We start from the raw sequence: 22,525 nt of genomic DNA, 5'->3' as shown, positions 1-22,525 counted from the left end.
CTCTGGCGGTAGGGTTTACACAGCACACTTAGCCGGGCCAGTGAAAGACCTAGCAACTGCTGTTGTGGTTTTAGTGAGTTGCGCAAACCTAAGCTGTTTGAACAACTTCTGATTTATGGTATAAATCTATGAAACGGTTTATCCAATAGTAAAAATCTATTGTGTAACAGTGCTGGAAGCAGAGACCCTGGTGTGATTTTGTAAAGTAGTGGTAAAATCTACCTGTTCCACCCTGCTGGCTGCCTGGGCAGGCAGTGCTATTTTGGGTTGCCACATGTAGGACCCAGCTTTGCAAACACGGCAGTGATCCATGGGAAGGAATCTTGGATCCCAAATGGAATCTTTTGCAGTTTCACTTGGGGAGACGGAAATGTGCCCATCTGAGCTCTGAAGGCAAGAGGATCTATCAGTACGCATCCAGCCTGGAACTGGAACTTTTATTTCAAGTGTCCTTAAAAGGAAGTGTGCACTTTGGCCACCAACAGCTGCACAGGAAATCACTGGGCTTTGCAAAATATGGCCATGCTGAAGAAAAGGAGGAATGGAAGTGAGACCACTAAGTGCTTCCTAAGTAAGGAATGACGGGTTATTTCATTCATGTGTCTAAAAACAATTTGGGCTTTTGATGCTTGTCAGAGCAGTAAAATTTTCATCTCTCTCTCTCTCTCACACACACACACACACACACACACAGTGCCTTGGGGAGCACTGGGTTGAGGAAGGCTAAATGACACAAAAATGTCTGTTCATAACATGAGAATGTTCCTTTGCTTTTCAGCCTGTTTTTCTCCGATCTCTGTCTAGGGCATGACTGACTCATCTGCGGTCTCTCGGAGAGGCCAGCGGGGCAGGAGAACAGGCCAGACCTGCTCAGTGACCACCAAGGTAGAATCCCGGAGTTGGAAGGGTCCCTTGAGACCACCTAGCCCACCTCCTGCTCAGTGCAAAAATCCAGATAAACTTGCAGACTGGAGGGTCTCCAGCCTCTGCTTCACCTCCAGGGAAGGGGAGCCCACTACCTCTTGGGGTCTTTGGTTCCTCTGATAAACTGCTCCTCCTGCTGGGAGAAACTTCCTAACATTCAGCCAGGATCCCCCTTCCTGTAATTTAAAAATTCTGTGTCCTGCATCCTGTGTTGAGGGAGAGGGAGCTGCTCTCGTCCTCCTCCTGGGAGACTTTCAAGTGCTGAAAGGGGCTTCCGGCTCCAGACCTCTTTCATCATCGCTCTTAATTTCCAGTCGACCTTCTCTGTACCTGTTCTCTTCTTTATTTAAGTACGGGATTTATTTATATTAAACTTCAGTAATATTACAATTAACGTGTATTCAAAAATTACAACTATATATCACAGTACTCTTATACAAAAAGCTGTACTTTAAAAATGAAACCTTACTATACCAGATAAGCCATATACTAACAAGAGAACCCCCCCCACAAGACTACCTAAAGGAGAAAACAAACCAAAGAGACCCCCACCTCCCAGAAATCTCTTCCAATTTCTCTAAATCTTTGCTAAAGTGAGGTATCTGGAACTGAAGACAGGACTCAAAGTGATTTGGAGACTGTTTGAAACTTCTCCCAGTGCAGCACCCCTTACTGTGCTCCAGGCTCAAACCAAGGAGGCCTCCCCAGCCCCCCCCCCCAATGAGCCAAAGAAAGGGAAGTAAGGAAGGGTCCTGCCAGAGGAGGAAAGAGATGGCTCAAGAGTGGCATGGCCAAACCTACCTCTCCCAAGTGTCCCCTGTGTAGCCCATGAAAAGGGGGGGGGGTTGGGGCAGCACTTGAGTTTGGAAGAAAAATCAGTTCAAGAAATTATCTCCTGCTCAGAGCTGAGCTTTGTGGTGAATTCCTAATTCAGGGTTCCAATTGCACAAGGCTTCTACTTGTTTTCCACGTTTTTCTCCACAGGAATTTGCAATTTGGGGACAAATACCAAAGCTTTTCAGCAAAAAAACAAAACAAAAAACAAAAAGCACAAGTGTTTTAAAAACTAGAAGCTGCGTTTGTCTTCTGGTAAGCAGAAGTTATCCCCAAGTGGCTTTCTGCAAGCCTTGAAGCAGCACAGCGAGTTTTTGCCCAGTGAAGAGTCCTGCATTACTTACAGGCTTGCAGACTTCCCAAAGAAACTCAGTTCAACAGGCAGGCAAAACTCCTTGGAAGGTGTTTTTTTGTTTTAAGTCAGCAAAGAGTCTTGTAGCACTTCAAAGGCTGACACTTTGATTATTTTTGTGGCTCTGTCTCTCAAAATCTCAAATGTTTTATGAGTGTAAAAAGTGCAAATATGCTGTAACATTTGGGTTACAGAGCCAGGAAAAAACTGCTGTGGCTTCACATCTGCACTTGGGGTACAAAGCATGTGCCTTGTGGGGGCCAATGGGGGGACTTCTTTGTATTTTTAGTGTGTCGGGTGGGGGAAGGGATGGAAAGGATGCTTTAAGCCCCCAGATACTAAGGGCACCCTTGTTATCCCTAAATTGTCCTGACCCCACCCCTGAGGCCTGGAGCCTCAGTGGGCACCCAATGCCTGGTGCTGTGCCCTCTGCTTCCTGCTGCTGGCTGCGTCCCTGCAGCTCTGCCTGCTCCTCCCTCCGTAAGGCAGAGAGCAGGGGCCCTGGCAGGCGTGCCCCTCCCAACTCCCAGCCCCCTCATTAAATGGGGCCTTTGTGGGATCTTTCAGCTTAAGCTACCTTAGTAGTTGATTTTGGCTGAAAACTGGAAGGGCGGTACAACAAATTAGCTAATGCTGTAACTTAAAATGCCCAAAACTGGTAACAATGAAGCCACTGGCTTCCATTGGGAAGTCCTATTTCAGGGTCGGGGATCCAGGGAGGCAGACATTCCCCCCAAAACTTTTCTTTGCTGGATCCCAGAGCACATCCTCCCCCCCCCCCCCACCTCCAATGCACAATTGTTCAGAACGTGAAGGGGGAATTGGCCATTTTGTGGTGGAAGCACAGAATATCTATGGTATACGTCTTAAAATAAGCTTAACAAAATTGGGGAGGAAACATAACAAACCCGTCCCCACCCTGAAAATCTTTGTTCCACCCATGTCTGTGATGTGGTGCCACATCCAATTTATAGCACAAGGGTTTTCCCCCCTTCCCAAAACAATGTTCCACATGCCCTTCCCCTGTCACCAAAAACCGGCCCATCCCTCCTTTAGAGGCTGAAGGCAGGAATTTGAGATTGGAGGAAACTGCCCTTTGCTTAAGCTCAGAGTCCTGCTCTTGACTGACGTCCACCCTGCCATTCTTAAGTGCCAGAGCTAAATTTTATGTACAACTTAGATCCAGAAGGTACCATCTACTTAAATGAATATGTTGTTAACGATATTCATGTTACTGATAACTTGCTTACTAGTTATGGATTATTAGCTCATTGATGATTAATGCCCATGCCAATTGTTTATTTGTGTGGTAAAGTGTGAGGTTTGAGACAGCTATGAAGTTGTGTCTTCTGGTCTGGCAGCCCTTATCCAAGGGATAATTCATTGGACAGCACATAAGCATTTGGTCCATGGTCAGAGTTAATTTGGCTGAAGTTCTAAAATAGGAATGGTCAGTGCTGCTTTTTTAGTCTTGAGGTTGTTGATCTCCACAATTCAGAGCAATTTTCTTGGCATTTGCCAGGTTTGTAATTTGAATTTCCTCCTTTGTTATTTCAGCATCTGCAAAATATAGAGTTTTTCCTTCTCTTTCTCTCTCTCTCTCTTTTTAAGCAAGTTGCATCCCAGTGACGGTGGGGTGGGAAAGGCTTCCAACTTATTTTTAGCAGCCAATCAAAACATTTTCCAAGATGAAGGAGGGAGAAAACACACAGAGACCTTTGGTGGCGTGTAAGACACGCCAGTTGAAGACAGTGTGACCTTTGAGGTGGTTCTGCTAGAAGCAACGGACGGCTGGCGATGCATTTGGCCATGCCCGGATAGTCGTGCCCTGAGCTTCTGGGCGCCCCTTCGGTGTGGGTTTAGCCTGGCGAGATGGGGACCTCTGGCTGCCTGGCCGGCCGCCTCCTGCTCCTGCTGCTACCAGGTGGGCTGGTGTGAGAGCTTTCCAAATCCATCTGAGAAGAGCTGGGGAAGGAGGGGCCACCTTGCTCTTGAAAATGGAGCCCCCGGTTGGAGGAAGCTGGGGGGGGCAAGGCTGTCAGTTTCAGCATCTCCAGTTTCTCATTTTGGGGGTACAGTATGCATCTTTTGTTTTTTGCAAATCAATCAAATTCAAACTTGAGAATGTATTTTCTTTAAACCTTTGCAGTAAATTTGTACATGCTTTTGTTTGCTATTTTGCTTAGTGTGCAATAGTACAGGAAAAATTATTTCGTAAATCTAATATCTTTTGGCTCATTCTTTTAATAAATACAGTCATTTTGTACAGACGTTTCCCCTAATACACAAATGTACAATTCGATTAGCTTTCATTTCCAGAAAACCAAGCATTTCCCCCTCATTGCCATGGCTTCCTGGGCCTTGGCTGGGAGATCGAGCTGAGCCTGGTGGCCATGGTCCGCCAGGAATGACTCTGACTGGAAGAAACCATCTGGCCAGCCGTTGAAAGAAACCTCAAAATTACTGCACCTTCTCCTTTGACTTGGCCTTCGGGAGCTTGTGAAGTCTTTTCAATCCAACCCTAAAGTGAAAATGGGTGGCATTTGGGGACGCCGGGCAAATGGAAGATAATCAGGTTTTGGTGGAGAGTAACCACCTGGCACACTCCAGCAACGGAGGGCCCATTTTTTTGATTTCACTCTAAAAAGAGCCCCTGATCAGCTCAGGAAGGACAGGTCAGTCTGCTCATAACTGGTGGAATCTCCTGCTCAGAAAGACTCGGTCTTGCCACCTGCAGGGGCACCTGCGATGGGCTCCCCTCTCCAAGCTTCGGCTGGACCTTCCTGGCTAGTGAAAACCCAATACTTTTCTTTGGGGCTAGGACAAACCTGGTTTGTTCATAGACTGGTCTACCTTATTGAGTTATTCTAAGGATTACAAAACAACATCAGGGAAATGCTTTATTGCTGGAAAAAGTTCACGGTTTTAGAAATCCTTGATGATTCTCTAGACTTTATGGTTTATTGCTGCTCTTCCAAAGTGTTTTTTCGTTGTTTGTTCTTGTGTTTTTATGTAAGATTAAGAGTATATATGTAAGGAGTGTGTTTAACATATTGCTGAATGTGTCTGTTTCTGGGCTTGAATAACCCTCTAGCAATGACAAGTTATTTCTTTTTCTTTTTCTTTTTAATATATAGCCTGGTGTAAATAAAACAAAACAAAACAAAACAAAATGTGCTATTTTTTCTGGGCTCGGAAGCTAAACAAAGTTGGGTCTCATTAAGATTTGGATGGGAGACCACAAGGAAATCCCAGGACTGAGAATTCTCAGACAGCAACCTAGTCTGAGAATAAGAAAAAGCATCCTGGAATAATGAAATGGCAAACCATGTCTGCACTATTGCCAAGAAAACACATGGATGTGACCATAAAGCCACTAGAATTCAAGAACAACTGAAAGGAGAATTTATTTACTTTAAATGAAATACAGGGTCCTCAAAACCCTGCAAAAAAACTACTCTGCTGGAGCAAACAGGCTTGGGCCCAGACCTGCTGCCTGCCCGAGGTCTCGGGATGCAGATGCCCTAATTTTTTTGATAGCATTGACACCAGTGAATCTGGAGGTTGGCAGAGTGGGGGAAGCTGGTCCTGCCCGCACCTGGGTGGAAGATGGGAGGAGCTCTCCAGGGCCGGGAAGGCGACTTGCGAGTAATGGCGTGAGAAATAATCCCAAGCCCCTTGCCGCTCTGAGGCAAGGAGCAGTCAGCCCACGCCTCTGTTTTACTGAGGACGCTGCGCCTGGTGAGATCCCGTGCTTGCAGGGCGGCAGCGCCTGGCCCGGTTTCCCTGCAGACGCGCGCACTTTTCCAGCCTCCGCTTTCTGTCACAGCGACTGACTCTATTGTACTCAGCACCCCTGCCTGAGGCATTTTCCTTTTAAGCCTGATACGGTCTGTGCACCAGTAATTTAACTGGAAGTATCAGGAATGATGAGCTGTGCAACTGACAAGTCAACAGCGCAAGTGCAGGAATGCCAGAACTACATATAGAATTTGTGTCCTATTTCTCAGGACTAAAAAGATTTTCTGATATTAGAGATTAGTGTCTGACCACTACAAATAAGTAAAGTCTCCTTTGAGCCAAGCTCAACTCCCAGTGAATTCATGGATCTGTGTCTGTAGTTTTCTTGGCAGTAACAAAGAATTGGTTTGCTGTTACGTCCATAGTGCTTTTTGTTTTTCATTTCCCAGTCTACCCTTTAGCTCTCAGATCTCCTGGTGGTCTTCCATCCAAATATTAACTAGATCTGATCTTGCTTAGTTTTTTGAGATCAGTTAAAGCCAGCTGGGTGCTACTAAGCATCTTTTCCTTTGGATGTCCCTTGAGAAAACGCTGGAATTTGCTCACCTAGAAAAGAGGGGTTGCTGTGCTAAGACAGAAGACCCCCATGGAGCGTTTGGTGAAACCTAAGCACTTTGTGAAGGAGGGCAGTAGCATGAATGTCTTCTGAATCTGGATCTAGATGTGGCAAATGCAAGATCAAAACCAGGGATATCTGAATACCTGCATTTTGTGAACCTTTAATTCAGCCATGCTGGAAACTATTGTATAGGAGTTGTAGTCCTTCGCCTCCGGTGAATACTAGAGGAAGGCTGGTGTCCTCTTCCTCCCCTGATCTGGCCACACCTATGCATCTGCCCATAACCTGGTCCATGGGTTTAATATCCCAAAGTCCACAGTAAAAGGTCACCAATTTAATCCAGAGTCTACTCATCCAAATAAAATGAAGTGGAGCAAGATTAGCTATGGATAGTTGAAAGAATTACTTATTTACAGTAAGAAAAGCAGCAACCATATGACAACCATCACCTCCCTAGATTATAATGCTCAACAAAAGAAAAGCAGGAGGGGATTTCTTTCTTTCAAAAAAGAAAACAAATAAATCGGCTCCAGTTGACGTGTCTCGGGCTTCTCTGAAAACAAACAGGACAAGAGTATCTGGGCCTCAGATCTCCCCCCTCCATCTTCAACAAGGTTGTTTGTAATGGAAGATTTGCACAAGCTGGGCAGGCTAAATGGAAGCAAAGCTTGTTTTCTTTGAATTTAAAATGTATGTGCTAACTGTGTCACAGGAAGTAAGCATGCCTTATATCCACTGCAAACGTCTGGATAACCACCAGATGTCAGCAAAGAGACTCCAAAAATCTCTAGCTCCTGGCTGTCATCTAGTGACTGTCCAGAATTTTGCAGCCCAGATACACAATATTTTTATTAATGCTGTCCTCCTGCTATAGTGGAAGTAGGCAATGCCCACACTCTGTTTTTCTAGCCTGGGGCCCTGAGAATCCCACTACTGAAATAAGGTGGCAAACACCTGTATAACTTCAGTGATTTTGTTTCAGAGTTTAAGAAAAATGCGTGCATTAAATCTCTGATAGACTTAGTGCACCTTTAAAAATCTTTGTAAAAATGATAGGCCTTGTTTGATCCCCAGAAGCTTGGTGGGGTCAAAGCTAAACCAGCAAATCAAAGAAAATGTCCAGGAAGAAGGCAATGGCCGACCGCTTCAATAAACTGTCACGTAGTCGCCAAGAACCAAACTCAACTTTGACTTGGTCTCACCTGGTGGCGAGAAGAAGAAGAGCCTAGACACCTGCACCCAGGGGTGTCTGCGGGGCATGGTAAAAAATGTCAAGATGGCGGCCAGAATGGTGCAACTGAAGCTCGCCTGCTTTTTATGTGTGATGTAAACGTAAAACAGGCAGAGCCGTCACACTGCGGTGGCCGCTACCTTGACTCTTCTGACCATTTCTGCAGACACCCCTGGATGTGCCCTGTTCTGTCCCTTCCGGGTGTGGCCTTCACGGTTCCACAATTATTTTCCAGCTAACATGGCTCCCCTTTGTCTCAGCTCCACCATTTTCAGATTTTTTTGGCATTTGGAGATGGGAATAGGTAAACATGCAAGCCTTACACTAGACCCCACAGTTGGAAACTCAGACAAAATCTCAACTCCTTTCCCAATCCAGGCCCCCCTTCAGGTCATCTGGCACCACCCACTTGGTAGCCCTCATCTCTCCCTCCACCAACATTCAGTGTGGCCCCTGAATGTCCAAATGATGAGCACACGCCTAATTTGCAGCAACGTTTGTCAAACAGATTTGGTAGGTTATTCCCTCTGATTAGGAGCTGGGGGTAGATTTTATGCTGACCCAGTTTTACTTCGGGGGATATGCATGAGTGCAGCGGAATGTCCTTTCCATTAACTATCCCTTTCCAAACACGCCTCAAGGCAAAGGCAACACACTTTTTTTCTGAGCAAGCTCCGTTTCTATGTGTAGGATTCTGAGTGTGGGCGGGCAGGATCCTTTCCCACTGATGTGCGTCTTTGTGCTGAAAACTCGGCTTTGGGGCACAAAACTCCATTTCCTTGTTGAATTTTAATTCAAGCCTTTGGCCACTGTTCCTAAAACCTGCTTTCCCTCTTGCCATCCAGCACCATGTTCCTTTGCTGTTCTGTGCTCTCCATTAATCTGCTTTCAGCCTGGCTTCCTCTGCCTTGTTCTTTAGTGGCGGAGAGGAACATTCAGACCTCTCTGGGCGGCTCAAAACAATTCCCAAGCTTGAAGCTTCCTGCAAGTTGCTTTTACCTTCTCTCCCTCTTGAATTTTGTGTTTCATTTCATCCCTGAGAGTCACCAAATTTTAGCTCCCACAATTGTTGACAATAAAAAAGGAGTCCTTGAGCATGCACAGAGATATTTTCTACCACTTAATGTGCCACTGTGAGAGTGGTAGCATTGGATGTCATCCATCTAGAAGACACTGGGTTGAGGAAGGCCAATTTACAGCATGATTAAAGTCTGGGGTTTGAGGAATTTCATTTGCAGGATGGCAGGCTGAGAAGGCAGAAAGATGCATTTCTGAACAGCCGCAGAGGGCCTCTGCTACCCTGTGGGTTTCCACAGTTTAAAAACATGACAAAAATGGTGACACTTGCATGGCACCTGTCATATTGCATTTGAGCCTTAGATTTCAACACCCCCCCCCCACCCGTGGTATCTTTTGAGAATGAACTATAATATTTGTAGCCAGACATTTAATAAGGGATCTTCATGACAAATGCCCTCCTGCACCATAGGAGTTGGGGAGGTACAGTCCAAAACTGATGGTTGGAGTGTCCGGTTGGAGAGCGCTGGTTTAAACAATACAAACTTGGGATCAGGTGGCAGGTAACCCTATTGACCAAGTCAGTGAAAGCCTGGTGGGTGCAGATACATGGCTTCCTAAGCTTGCTGGGGTGTTGTGGCTCTGTGAGTTGCGTGAACACAGCCAACAATTGCTGGCATCCTCCTTGGTTTCTCTGTAGCGGAGATGTGGATGCTGATGGTCTGTGGGCTGCCCCCTTTCCTAAATTAGAACTGGGGCTCTGCTTCCTTGGCCGACATTTCAGTCCCTCTGCTGCAACCACTGCAGAGAAAATCAGCACTGTGGGAACGTAACCACAGTGCTGATGCGAAAAGCAAACAGCAGTGGCTGAATATTGAATAGCACTCTGTGGCTTTTGTTAGCTTTGGAAAGAATCTTTATTTTCTTTGTTTCTGGGGAAAGCAACACAAAAATCTTAATTCCATTTAGTGATTCTGAAAGTATCATTGTATAATGTGTGTGTGTAGAGTGCGTGGACATATGTTTGCACAATACTCCTCTGAGGCCACTTTCCAAAGGTGAGCTGTTTCAATTCCCATCATTGATTCAGGGATTCACTGTCCTCGAAAAGATTTACTTGCATGTGGTCTGTAAAAAGCTGCATCAGGTTATAATTTAACTGCAAAAGAAGCATCAACACTGTGATTCCAGGAAGAGGGAATAGGTAAGCAGATGGGCAGTTCTCATAGTAACAGCATGGAATTAGTTTCCCCATAAATTAGAGAAGGCAAGTTTAGTTATTGCCCTGCTCTTTCAGACTTGGCTCCATCCCTTCCAGCATGCCACTCAATGATCAGGGCAGGAAACAGTTGCTGTACCCCTGCTTTGTGCACCCAGGAGGGCTGAGGTGGCATCGCACGCTGAGCCACGGGCAAGATGGCTGAACCTTGAGCTGGACTGTCATGTGGGCCTAGGGCCCGTTGTGCTTCCTGTGTGTTGAGTGAACCCAGACAATTAATTCTTTTGAGTAGCTGACAGTTATGCTGCCGGTGGGGCAAGTAAAACCATGTGCAAGCTGAGCATGGGATGAGACATGATACATTGCTATCTCAGCAAGATTTCAGGGGGAATCCTGACACCAGAGGTCTTGGAGCAGAGATAAAAATATTTGGCCTTCCAAATGTTAATGAACATGCTCATTCCTCATGCTGGGTGGAGCTACTGGGAGTTGCACCGAAACTTCTGGGATGGTGCTGCTTCCCCGCGGCTCTCTTGCAGAAAGAAGAGCAACTTCGTGCTGTCGCCAGGCTTTTGGCATGTGTTGAAACCAGAACGGCTTTTCCCCCCAAGCATGATTCTCAGAGTGTCTCTAGCAAGAGCAATTGAGAAGAAGGGATAAGACTGCAAGAATTACAGCAACTGCACTAATTTTGCATCTACAACTAATATATCCCAGTGTACTTCCTTATTTTTTTTTATTGCCTTTCTGTGAACTAGTGAACTGGAGGGTCTTTTCACTGATAATAGAAGAGCTTGCAGGTGATTGTTTATAAAACCTTCCCCTGAATCATTGTCAGTTTGGAAATCAGCCATTTCAGATGCCTTTCTGAAGTTTCAGAAAGGGTGGGCAAAGTCTCCCCACTTTCCCAGTCTCCCCACTGCTTTGTCTAATAGGGGTAGGAGGAGAAAACTGTCACCCAGTCAATACCGCAGATTGTCAGCAGGTCCCTGTAGAGACCCCCCCCCCCCCATTTTTGTCTTTGGCTGCTTTTGAGCTGTTACTTCACCAGAGAGCTTAGGCTCAAAAATTAGTTCCTGGGGCAGCATCTTGACCATTCCCACTCTGTAACAGTCATGAAATCAGCCTTCCCCAACCTGGTGCCCTACTGGGGAAGAAGCTCAACATGCTGTACTTGTGCATCAATTCCATCTGGAGGGTCTCCCATCCGGTCCGATGGAACAGAAATGAGGCTGTATTTGACCGAGACAAACAGGTATGCAAGATTTTTTTTTCAACTTCATGGCTCTACAAAATGTCAAGAAAGAGCTTTGAGGCTGTGTGTGTGAGGCAACCAAAGATTTCTTCCTAACAGTGAAGATACATTCAGTGAGTTATATTCCCTGCAAAGCTCAGTGCTAAAGTTTGTTGTCTGGCTCTTGTGGAAGTTCAATTGAAAGTTGGCCCGTCCTGGGTATATATAAGAGCCACCTATTATTTATATGTAAGATTTAGATTTTCAAGCCACACCCCTCCCCTCCACTTTCTTCCCTTGTTTTTCTCTGGAGTTTGGAGACTGCGGTGCTGGCAGACAGAGGCGGCATTGTGCAGAGGGGAGGACTGCACCCTTTCATTCCACATCCTTTGGCAGGAGCCATAAACGGTATGCTCTTTTCCAGACACTGAGCTGCTGTTCAGGAAGGGAGCCGTGGATGAGCTCACTTGGAGAAGCTCTCCTTAAATGCTTTTATGAGAGAGAGCGTGTGTGAGAGAGGGAGAAAGAAAACTGTTTCGAGCCAATACATTTATATTGCTTTCTTTTGCAAAGGTATACATTAATGCAATGTGCTGGTTTTCATTAGCAAAGCATCTTATATGCCTCTGTATTAAGCATTTTCTCCAGTCCAGTTGTGCAGATCAGAGAAACTTTCCATTGGCTGAAGAATTCAAACTAGTCAGCTAATCAAGTCTCAGGGCGATGGTTTAACTCAGTCTTCCCCACATGCTGTAGATGTGTTGCATTACAACATCCACCACTCTCATCTAGCACATTCCCTGACAGAAGGCTGGCTAGGGATTGTGGGGTTCACAGTCCAGCACACCTGAAAGGCTGACTTAAAGACTGTCAACTTTTTTTTATATCAGGGTTGCAGAGCACACCCCCCCCCCCCCCGCTTCCTTCCAAGTGTTGCTGAAGTAGTTCCCAAGCATTCTTAGCTCTCTGGTTGAGACTGCAGATAATTCAACATCTAGAAAGTTGTTTCCCTCCACTTGTTTTTAGCGCACTGTGGTTCTTAGTATGTATTCGTTCACACTTACTTTTACACCTGGTTTCTGTTAACTATTCAGTTCTGGGACATGAATGAATACATTAAGAACAAAAATAGGTGTCTGAACATAAACACATTGTAGCCCCAGATTTTTCTGCATCTCAGCAGAGAATAACACAGATTTCTTGAAGATTAGAAGGCACTACTTCCTGTGTCTCAGAAAGAAATGACACTATAGGTGAGTAGAAACAGTATTGTATTTTCTTAGTTGCAGAGGTAAAGATGAGGCACTCTGGACATAGCCAGGAACCCAGTAATCTTTATGGTTACTTTCAACATCCCAGTGCGGGCTTCTGACTTTAGAAATGGATTCCCAAATCAGTATTAATGCTGCTCCTGATGATTGTCTGCCAGAGAGGAAATTTCAGGAGCACAGCATTTTTGAGCCTCTCTCAAATGAGCAGATCAGAGGAGGCACGATAAACTGCTGATCCAGAACTCAGAAGCCATACCACAGTTCCACCTGCTTTCTTTTTCCTCTGGAGTCCATTGGCTGAATTAACCTAAAACAGCCCAGATGTTTTGGGAATGTAATGCTGGTGGGATTGGAAATTTGTCCTGGGGGGTTTAGCCGTGGTTGAGAGCGGTTGATTGTTTTAGCAATGGAGGGGTCTGGATTTTTCTTTGAGCAAAAAAGCCTTGCTCTTCCTCCAAAGCACGTGCTTGTGCAGCAAAAGCCCCAGCAGGTGGTCTGGATGAAGTTTTGATCTAGTGACAGTGTTGCATGTATGTCTCTAGAGCAAAGGGTGTATTTCTTTGTTTGGTGAGGATTGTATATTCTGAGCATAGTCATAGTGCATTGTCAAAGTGAAGTATGAGGTGAAAAAGGGCCCCTATCTGAAACACTTGCAATTTACATTTAGGGAGGAAGGTAAGCTCGCCCAAAAGTGTTTGGGTCCAGGAAAATAAAATTTTCAATGAGTTTGAATCCTGGTCACTTCATGGATACAACTCTGCCATTGTCTTCTTCCAGATTATTTTCTTTGACTTCCCCTGCTACCCCATATCCAGTTTAGCCCAGATTCAAGAACTAACCCGGTCCTCCTGCTTAGCTTTTGGGGATCCACTAAGGTTGATAAATGCAGCCCTTTCTCTGTCCCAGTTAAGCTTGTTGTCTGAATAGTGCCTCACCTTGCATATGAAAGGAAAAAGAAAAAAGACAACCTCTGTCTTCTTCCGTCTCTCAAGGGCTTGGGATCCCCTTTAACATTGATGTGAAAAGACCTCAGATCTTTCGTGGGCCTCAGGAAGCTCAGTTTGGCTACAAAGTCCTGCAGTTCACAGCCCAGGGACAAAAATGGTAAGTCTGTGCAGCTGTTTTGTGGCTGCTGCTTTACTGTTTTGTTGTTGTTACTCATTTGCTTCCCCCCCTCCAAGAAACAACAATAAAGAAACCTATGGTATTTCAAAGACTCAAAATATATTATAGTAAATAGACTATCGTATTATCTTGAGGGAGGAATATGTAACATGCACACATATACAACTTGCAACAAGTAACAGTATAAAACATTTCTCTAAAAAAGCAAAATGGCAGCAGAAAAAAGCCCATGGGAATTTTACAAAAATAATATATTAAAAACAGCACTGGATCTTGTAGCAAGCCAATTAAAAGCCAGACATCTTTTTAAAAATAATTAATAGATTAATGGAAAGAGTGGGACAATGGAAGAGCTAAATGGTCCAATCTGTGATTTCCATTCAAAGGTCAAAGAAAACTCCCTAAGAAACGAGGCCATTGGCTGGTTTGGAAGATAGCCTGGAAGGAAGTGAGGTAGACTTTTCTTAGAGGCCTAGTTCCCAAATTCAGGTCCCAAAGGGCTCTGGGATAAACGCAATACACAGGCAGGCTGTATGGGAGGAGACATTGATCCAACTGTTGGGTCTGCAGTGAAGTGGAAGAGGCAGCACGGAATGCATGCAAAGCTCCCCCCTCCCTTTGCCTGTGCCTTTGGGGGCGGTTCTCATTGCTGGCACCACCACACTCTTTGTGGCTGGGAATTCAGCACAGCCAACTGCCAAAGTTGAAGCCAAATGAAGTGGGGACGCTTGTTCTCCAAGCTCTGAGCATCACTGGTGGTCCACAGCCAGTCTGACTTCGCTACAATGCTAGGGGCATATGCCACTGCACAGGATAAGAAAAGAAGAATCAACTGTAGAAAGGCAAGAATTTCCTTCAAACATTTTTCCTTTCCTGGATGGTAGTTTGTGCAGCATTCCATAGGATCCTAGAGTTCCCATATTCAGAGCAGGAATCCAAATTAAATAATCTTTGACAAGTAGCTCTCCAGCTGCTCCTTGAGTGTTTCTGGCAAAGGAGCCACCACCTCTATAAGTAATTCTTCTAAGGATATGTTTTCTTGGTTCTTCCAAGTTTCCCCTCATTTCTGAACATTCTGGCCCATATCCGTCATACCTCTTATAGCACAAGCAAGTTTTCAAAGGCTTCTGTTTCTAATCTAGATGCTTAGTCACTCCTTGGTATTTCTTCCCATCTCCCACTCATTCAGGTTCTGGAATCTTGCTGGATTCATGCAACCAGCTCAACTTGGTTACAGAATAACCCCATTTTCTGGGACTGTACAATATATTGAATCATAAACTACTCAACTGGGCAGGTTGCACAACATGGTCAGCCATAAAAAAAACTAATTAAGGTTCTAAGTAAGGTTAGATGTGGAGGTGCAGCTCTGAGGCCAAAGAGTTGTTGTAAATCTCAAGTTTTGCATTTGGGTAGCACAGGATGGCCATCCCTTGGGAAGCTGGACTAGTGGATTCCTACACTGGGTAGGGGCTGGTCCATGTGGGGTAATTTTCATCTTTATATTCCACAACCATTTATTTCCTGGTTCCTTCCCCAGGGGCCCATTAGGAAACCTCTGCTTCTTTTGATGGAAAGCAGTGTTGTCACCCTGAGAGGTGTGGACCCTGGGCAAATGGCAGTATACAGAAGGAGAGTTGGGGAGGCTCCTGTCCTTTTCTGAGGCCAGGAGGGGGAGAGGCAAATGGCTGGGTCAGGCTGGGGGCTTGCAAGACAGTCCCACTTGGGAAGCATCCTGTTTTGGACATCTTCAGATGGGGATGAGACAGACAACGGGGATATTGGAATAGGGAAAGAGAGGGTGTTGTAACTCTGTTGGGGAGGATGTGATAGGAAGACTATCATTAGGTTTGAGGAGCAGCCTGAGCTGGTCCTCCGGAACGTCCCTTTTCACAAAGTCTGAAAATGCCAGATTTGATTCTCCTGCCATCCAGTTTTGGGACATCAGCTTTCTTGCCAATCTCAAGCCTTCAGTTCTGCTTTTTGAATCATTAAGGACATTCTGAGCTGTCTTCTGGATTTCCCCAGTCAAAACATCAGCTATTTCATAAAATATTTAATAAAATACAAAAAGAACAATTGGCAGCATTCCTTCTGTGAGTGCTGTCTGAAAATAATTCAGGGATGAATGGAGGTGGGAGAACAGAGCCACTGGTCCAACCTGTGATCTGGGTCCAAAGATCAAACAGGAGCAGGAAATACTGACCTGCTTGGAGACAGTGAGCAACATTTTGGGCTGCTGTCCCACTATGGCAAAAAGCCGCAAGGTTGGAATGGGTTTGGTGAATGGGTTCAGCAGATGGGGCAGGAAATGGGATGAGTCATAAAGTAGGAAATCATAGGAACAAGATGGTGGGAATCTCGATGTTCAGCTTGAAGATGGGATGCTGCAGAAGAAGAAAGCTGAGATTAAGTGACCAACCAATAAGAAAAAAGTATCCTCGTGGCTTATGGTTGTTTGTAATAGGAAATTGTTGTTCCTCTTATTTTATTTTCCAGTATACCTCCTCTCCAGTTAAAAAATCCCAACTCTTTATTTCTTTGTTTGGTTAGTTATTAGGTGCCATCAAGTTGGGCCCAATTTTGGGTGAACAGATGGACAAAACCCTTGTTCTGTCCTTGGAGACAATCCCCAGCCTTTGAGAAACACTCCTGAGGTCTCCTGCATCCGGGCATCCATTGATCCATTGTCCTTCCATTCCTCTATTTCCCTCACGCTCTCCACACATCCTTTTTTCTGTCCATTGTCCACTCTCTTTACATGCCCCGAATTTATGAGCTTCTCCAGCCAGCGCTCATTTGGTCCAGGACTGATTGGTTCTTCTTGTCCTGTTACTAACAGTTTCCATATCCATAGTTAGAAAGTGTTGGTCTTCTTCCTCTTTCTTGATATCTGACCTTTGTTGTCAATGAAATGTCCTCATTTTTTGTAATCTTCTGTCAATGTCTTCCTTCCATATGTTCGTCTTCTCTTTACTTTTCCTGTCCACTGTTTATCTCTTCTTGAGCTGTCTACTGCTTGTACTACATCACTGTCAGCTCTGTAATGCAGGCAAATTCTGCAGGATTGACGTAGAATTGTGAATTTGTGCTTTTCCAGCAGCCTGAACCAGCCTGGTCAGTGGGAAGGGATGCTAGATGTAGTTCTCCATCATCTAGAAGGTCATAGGCTTCCCTATCTGGAAGTGAGTGCTTGTAAAGGCGAGTGAAAGTGCTTGTAAAGGCGAGTGCTTTCCTGCTTTCAGAGCTTGGTCCCCCACCCTCAAAATAAGCAAGGAAAAACCAGTTGGAAATTGAGGAGCTCAGGATAATAGGATGGTTTCAGTTGGGGAATTTCCAACATTTATTGTAGAAACCAAAGGACCTTAACTTAGTTCAGGGGTACACTGGTAAAAAATGGAACCAGCTGCTCAAAGTTCATCTCCTCTGTGCACTTAGAACTTATTGGGATGGGGGGTAGTGTTAAAAAGGGTTCTGCCTCTTTTATAGCCCTAGGAAGCAATGAAATGTTGCAGCTGTAACAAAGCAGAATCCCCAAAAATGAACAAAGAAAAAACCCTACAGGTTTCTCTCAGAAGTACTTTCTTTTCCCCTAAGATAAGTTCATCGTGTTACTAGAACCTGGGAGGAATATGTGGGTTACATTTTGGCAGCAATGAAGAATCAGGAGAATTGCAGATGAAAGGACAATATGTTTCTTGTGAATTTGGGGTGGGAATGGTGAGGTTGGCTGGATTATTTTTTTATACTCACATGAAAAACAGATCAGGCTGTTCAAAGACTTCATCCCTCTTTTTTCTATTCTCCAGGGCTTGTCCAAAAGCCAACATAAAACATGTCTACACAAGTGACCTAAGCTCATTTGAGAGCCATCCCCTCAGCCCACCCATCCTGGACTCTGGGAAATGTGGTGGTGGGGAGGAAGCTTCCTGGGTGTCCCCAGATACGGCTTTCCTGGTGCAACTGCAGTTTTATGGAGGAACCTGCCATTCCCTCCCATTTGTAACCCTCTCATGTTTGCCAGTGTACCTCCTATTGGTTTTATTTCGAGTTTTGGATGAGGCTTAATTTTGCCAGGTCTTTCTAACGCAGAGGCTTCTCTCTATAGGATGCTGGTGGGTGCGCCTTGGGATGGAACCGAAGGTGACCGGAAAGGTGATGTTTACAAGTGCATTGTAGGAGAGAGGAAAAATTCAACATGCGCCAAGATCAATATAGGTACAAAGTTTGAAATGTCTGTACCAGATTCAGTAGCATATAAACTAGTTGCTCATGGGAAGCAAAGGGGATAGCCCACCGACTTCTGGATTCTGCTCTGCGACCTGTTTTATGTAACCCAGCCTTGGTTATATAAAGAATCCTTGGGTTCAAAGGTGCTCTTTTGGCCGACTAGTGCCACCCCCCACCCCACCCCAAGCATCCTCAAGAAATATTTATCTAACCAGCCTATAAAGGGGATCCTGTTGCTTCCTGAAGTCACAGCTCTGCTGACAAACTGCTCTTAGGAAGTTTCCCCAAATATGTTTTCAATGTTTATGCTTTTGCGCCACTTCTTTTTTAAAACGTGGTGCCCAGAACTGGAGATGGGGTTTGACCAAGGCAGAATACAGTGGAATTGTTTCTTCCCATGAATTGGAAATTATACTAAAATTGTGTTTGCTTTTTTTAGCAGCTCCCTCATGCTACTGACTCATAGCTGTGATCAACAATTGTCAGGTCCTTTACACACAGACTACAATCAGGCCGCCCCCCCTGCTCCCCCCCTCAGGGTTTTGTGCCTTGAAACTTCTTCCATTCCTTTGCAACTGGAAGGAACTGAAGTCACAGAGTGAAGCAGTGGGGATGATGGGGGCTGGAAACAGACAGGTTTATGCATATAATTATATAGGAAAACATGATAGAAATGCACTTTCAGCCCTATCAAAAGATTGCATTTTCTATTTTTCCCCTTTTTTATCCTTCCTCCCCCCCCCCCCGCCCTTCTGAATCACAACTAGGTGACATGGCCCTCCAGAATATCTCCAGGCAAACAAAAAACATGCATTTTGGGATGACGCTGATGGCCAACAAAGATGATGGGTTTGTGGTGAGTATCTTTTGTGGTGCATTTTTCTTTTTTTAAATAAAGCACACACCCAACCACATACATTAAAAAAAAACAAGAGCTATCAAAAGCTGGCCCTGCTGCAGTAATTTCAGTTGGAAGTCCATTAAATGTTGAGGCTTGACCGGGTTGTAGGAAGAACACCCTGGAGCAGGACTGGGCAAGTTGGGCACATTTTTGCTAGCTACTGGTCACAATGAAGACAGTTCACACAACACACTTAACCTTGCTGCTGGATATTGAACCACAGAGTAAACAATAAGCTGAGTTTGCCCAGCCTAACAATGTCTAACGATCTAGATTGAAAAGACAAAGCAAATAATAATATTGCTAATAATGATGAAGCGTTGAGTTTTATATTTACATTCTCCTCCAATTTATTTTTCTAAAAAATATACTATATAGTGGCTTTAAAGTTTGTTGTGATTTGGGAATTGATTGCAGAGAAAGAGCTGTGACTCGGAAAACAGTCTGAGTTGCCAAGCACCTGGATTTTGGTCACATGACCACAGGGCACTGCAACAGCTGTAACTTCAAGGACCAGGTGTTCAGTGCCATCGTAATTTCAAATGGTCACCGAACGAATAGTCGTTAAGCAAGGACTACCTGTATTGTGAGACCAGCCCATCCTTTTGCATCTCTAAATGTAACCTACTCAGAGTCATGAATGTGAGATAGGCAGCTATATAAATTGAATGAATGAATAAATATAAATATAATATAATAAATAATATTATAAATTGAATAAATAAATAAATAAATAAATAAATGTGCCTTTTGGAACCTGCAGCAGAATTGGGCCAAGAGATGGAGCAATTAGGAAACATCTATAAATGCAGCAGAGTTCAAAAGCCAAGCTCTTTCCTTGATTGTCAGAGACAGAGTCGCTCTTCTGGCCCTGCTCTCCTATAATGGATTGTCCAGGAGTGTGAACACCTCCAGTTTCCATTTGGTGGAATTCCAAGGCAGCTGGTTTTGTTCTGGAAAACAGGATGCTGGATCCTCCGATCCATGGCTAGTGTTGGGGCAGTCCTGGCCAAGATGTCCTCTGCTCCCCCTTCATTCCTAAATGTTCCCCCCAAGCCCCCCCCCTTTTCTACTGGTGATTTTAGGCTGCATTCGCGCCACATGCTGAAACTGGTTACTCAGTTAACCCATCTTCTGGGTTCACACAATATACTGACAAACAGACTAACCAAACAAGCTAGTTTTGCGCTACTCCCATCCAGTGCCATATTGTGTGAATGCAGGTGCTCAGTCTTAAAGAAATCTGGTCAAGTAGTTGTGTGAACCCAGCCTTTTTCTCTCCTCCCCCCAGCACGCGACCCTTTACATCAGAATCCCATTTTAGCCTAGGTTCTCACCCAAGCCCAGAAAATGCAGTGAGTCCATAAATCTGGGGAAGCTGTTGCCAGCCTCTCTGCTCCTCGTCTTTCCTTCCTCGACAGCCAACACTGAGGTCGCTGCTCTTTCCACCTCCTTTCAATTCTAAGTGAGCCGTCAGTCCTGGCAGGGGGCAGCCCCTAATCACCTGGGGTGGGGTTAGATTCGGTTGGAGTCTGAATGAGGGACTGCCAGGAAATCCCAAGGCTGACAGGCTGGCTGGGCAGCTTTAAGAGTGCCTCTTTTGAAAGACGGTGGCAAGCCTCCACGTTGCTGACCGCACATGAAGTCACCAGAAGTCAGTCCCACCTTTAGGGAGACTTTATCTTTACAAGGTGGCCTTTTCCAGGGTGGGCCCCTTCAGGGGTGCTGGAATTCAACCCAGAGGTCCACTTGCTTGCTGAATCGGTTGTTCCGCTCTTACTAACCTACCCTACAGGAGTGTTGTGTGAAGAACACAAAATGAACCTCCCTGCCACTGACTTCAGCTGTTACACTTGATACAGAGACAATGCAAGCATAATAAATATATTTTCAATCACCTGTATATCTAGCCATTGGTAGAAAGATGCTCCCCCCCACCCCCACCCCGGTATAACATCTTTGAAAGGGAGAGAGAGAAAACTTTGGCCTGTCTGGATAGTCTCTCTATCAACTTTATGGCAGTGTAAACATAAAAACTAACTCATGATTTTGAAAGTCATTGTTTTTGCGTATTTAAAAATGGATTTATACAGGAACCAGCCTTTAGCCTTTGCTGGGGAAGTTGCTTGTGCCTCAGATCTTCTATGGCTCTGTTCACACAACATACCTAACTAGGTCAGTTAAATGGCAATCTGGTTAGTTTGTACCTCGGTTTGTTTTCTGTGGCTCTGCATGTATGGGGTGGACCCAATCCATTGAGTTGATTTCTGGATTCTGTGACCCCAGAAAAGAGGTCCCTTCAAGACTAGGTTAAGCATGTTGTTTGAATATGGGCCATGGGTCAACCACCTCTGCTCTAGTGTCTTCCAGATGCGTTGGACTACCCAACCCAAGTCTCTCTGCCCCCCCATCCCTCTCAAAGGGAGCCTGCAGTAGGGCGAGGGATGGCCAGGGCAAAATGCCAGCCAGCAGGGAAGCTACTTTTGGTGCCCGTGGACACCCATATCTTTTTCCGGCAGACATGCGCTCCCCTCTGGTCCCAGGAATGTGGCACGTCCATGTACAGCACGGGGATTTGTACCAGCGTGGACAGGGACTTCCGGCTGGTGGAAAATATTGCCCCAACGGCTCAGAGTAAGTTTGGCCTTTGTGTGTTGGACTTCTGAAGTATTCTAGGTGGACCAGACAGCAGAGGAAACAAGTGGCACTCAGTGGTGTGCTATAAGGAGTGGTGCTCTGTGCAGTGCACAGACACGCTCTTTGGGTGATTGTAAAGCACATGTTCATGCTCACTTTTTTGATGGAGCAGTTAAAGCTTTGCGCAAGTCTGAACTCCCGCTGTGCTTTCCCCAACCCATCCTTTGCTCTATCCATCCCACTGCTTTCTCTCCCTTTTCCTGTGTTGGGTGGGAGCCCGTGGGAACTACAACTCCCAGCAGTCCCAGCCAACATGGCCAATCACAGGAACACTTTCATTTTGGTTTATCAGCCTCTGGAGGGCCTCTCACCTGACCTCCAGCCTGCCTCTCTCTTAGCTCAGGAGTGTCCAGTCCTTTTCCTGGGGCAAAATGGGTGTCCTCTTCCTGCCCCACTGGGGGCCTCAGGAGGTGTGGCTGGGGGACACCATTACATGGGGTGGAGGCTGAAATTTGCAGACCCCTTTCAGTTTGGGGGCTTTTATGGGTGGCTCAAGAAACAACATTGGTGCCTTATGTCTCACACAGGTGTAAAAGTACCCCTTCACTCACTGGTGGAAATATTACACAATTTAATTTGTGGTTTGGGGGAATGCTTTGCTATCTTAGGAATCTTAAGATATAAGAAACTCATTTCACAGCTTAAACTTCCCAAAAGTCTCAATGCTGAAAAAGGATACAGAATTTTAGCCCTACTCGCTAAGGAAATTCTTGTGCCTGCAGATAAGGCTACCTGTCTTACTTCCTGGGTGACCCTCTCCATCTTAGAACAGGCAACTCTTGGGGGCAAGGGGGTGCTGCCTTAGAGGTCTGGAATTGGAGGGGCCAGCCAGGCTGGTGGGCAGGGATCTCCCCTCACTTAGGGCTGCTTTGGCATCCAGGCTCCCTTTGCAGTCAGCCCTGAGGGCCTATGAGTCAGCACTGCCATTCCACGGGGCTAGGAGCACCTCCTGGGGTTTTAGAAAGCCATCACCTGCCACTGTCTTGGCACATGACCAACAGCCAATTGTGGGCTAATTTGCATTTATCAGAATTGCTGGGGATTGTTTCCAGCAGAATTTGTGTTCCCCAGCAATACCTCAGAGTCCAATTGCAGCCATGCTCTGGGGGAAGAATGGAAGAGAGATCTAA

The 22,525-nt window shown here is 45.4% G+C and overlaps 1 protein-coding gene across 1 annotated transcript in view; it reads left to right on the top strand.

The window, feature by feature from the left end:
- The first annotated feature begins 2,431 nt into the window (after window positions 1-2,431).
- The window catches only part of ITGA10 (integrin subunit alpha 10), a 64,998-nt gene continuing 44,904 nt past the window's right edge, over window positions 2,432-22,525 (top strand). The window contains exons 1-5 of the mRNA XM_025172129.2: window positions 2,432-4,034; window positions 13,435-13,546; window positions 17,676-17,785; window positions 18,565-18,653; window positions 21,218-21,332. Of these exons, the coding sequence (XP_025027897.2) occupies window positions 3,983-4,034; window positions 13,435-13,546; window positions 17,676-17,785; window positions 18,565-18,653; window positions 21,218-21,332 (478 nt within the window). The 5' untranslated portion in view covers window positions 2,432-3,982. The remainder of the gene's footprint in view (window positions 4,035-13,434; window positions 13,547-17,675; window positions 17,786-18,564; window positions 18,654-21,217; window positions 21,333-22,525) is intronic.

This window comes from Python bivittatus, unplaced genomic scaffold (genome assembly GCF_059951505.1).
Source record: "Python bivittatus isolate LINGU-HERP-01145 unplaced genomic scaffold, Pbiv_v1 ctg000660_np1212, whole genome shotgun sequence".
Taxonomy (NCBI): Eukaryota; Metazoa; Chordata; class Lepidosauria; order Squamata; family Pythonidae; genus Python; species Python bivittatus.
Note: the sequence above shows the minus strand (reverse complement) of the source record. Positions and strands in the feature narration are given on the sequence as shown.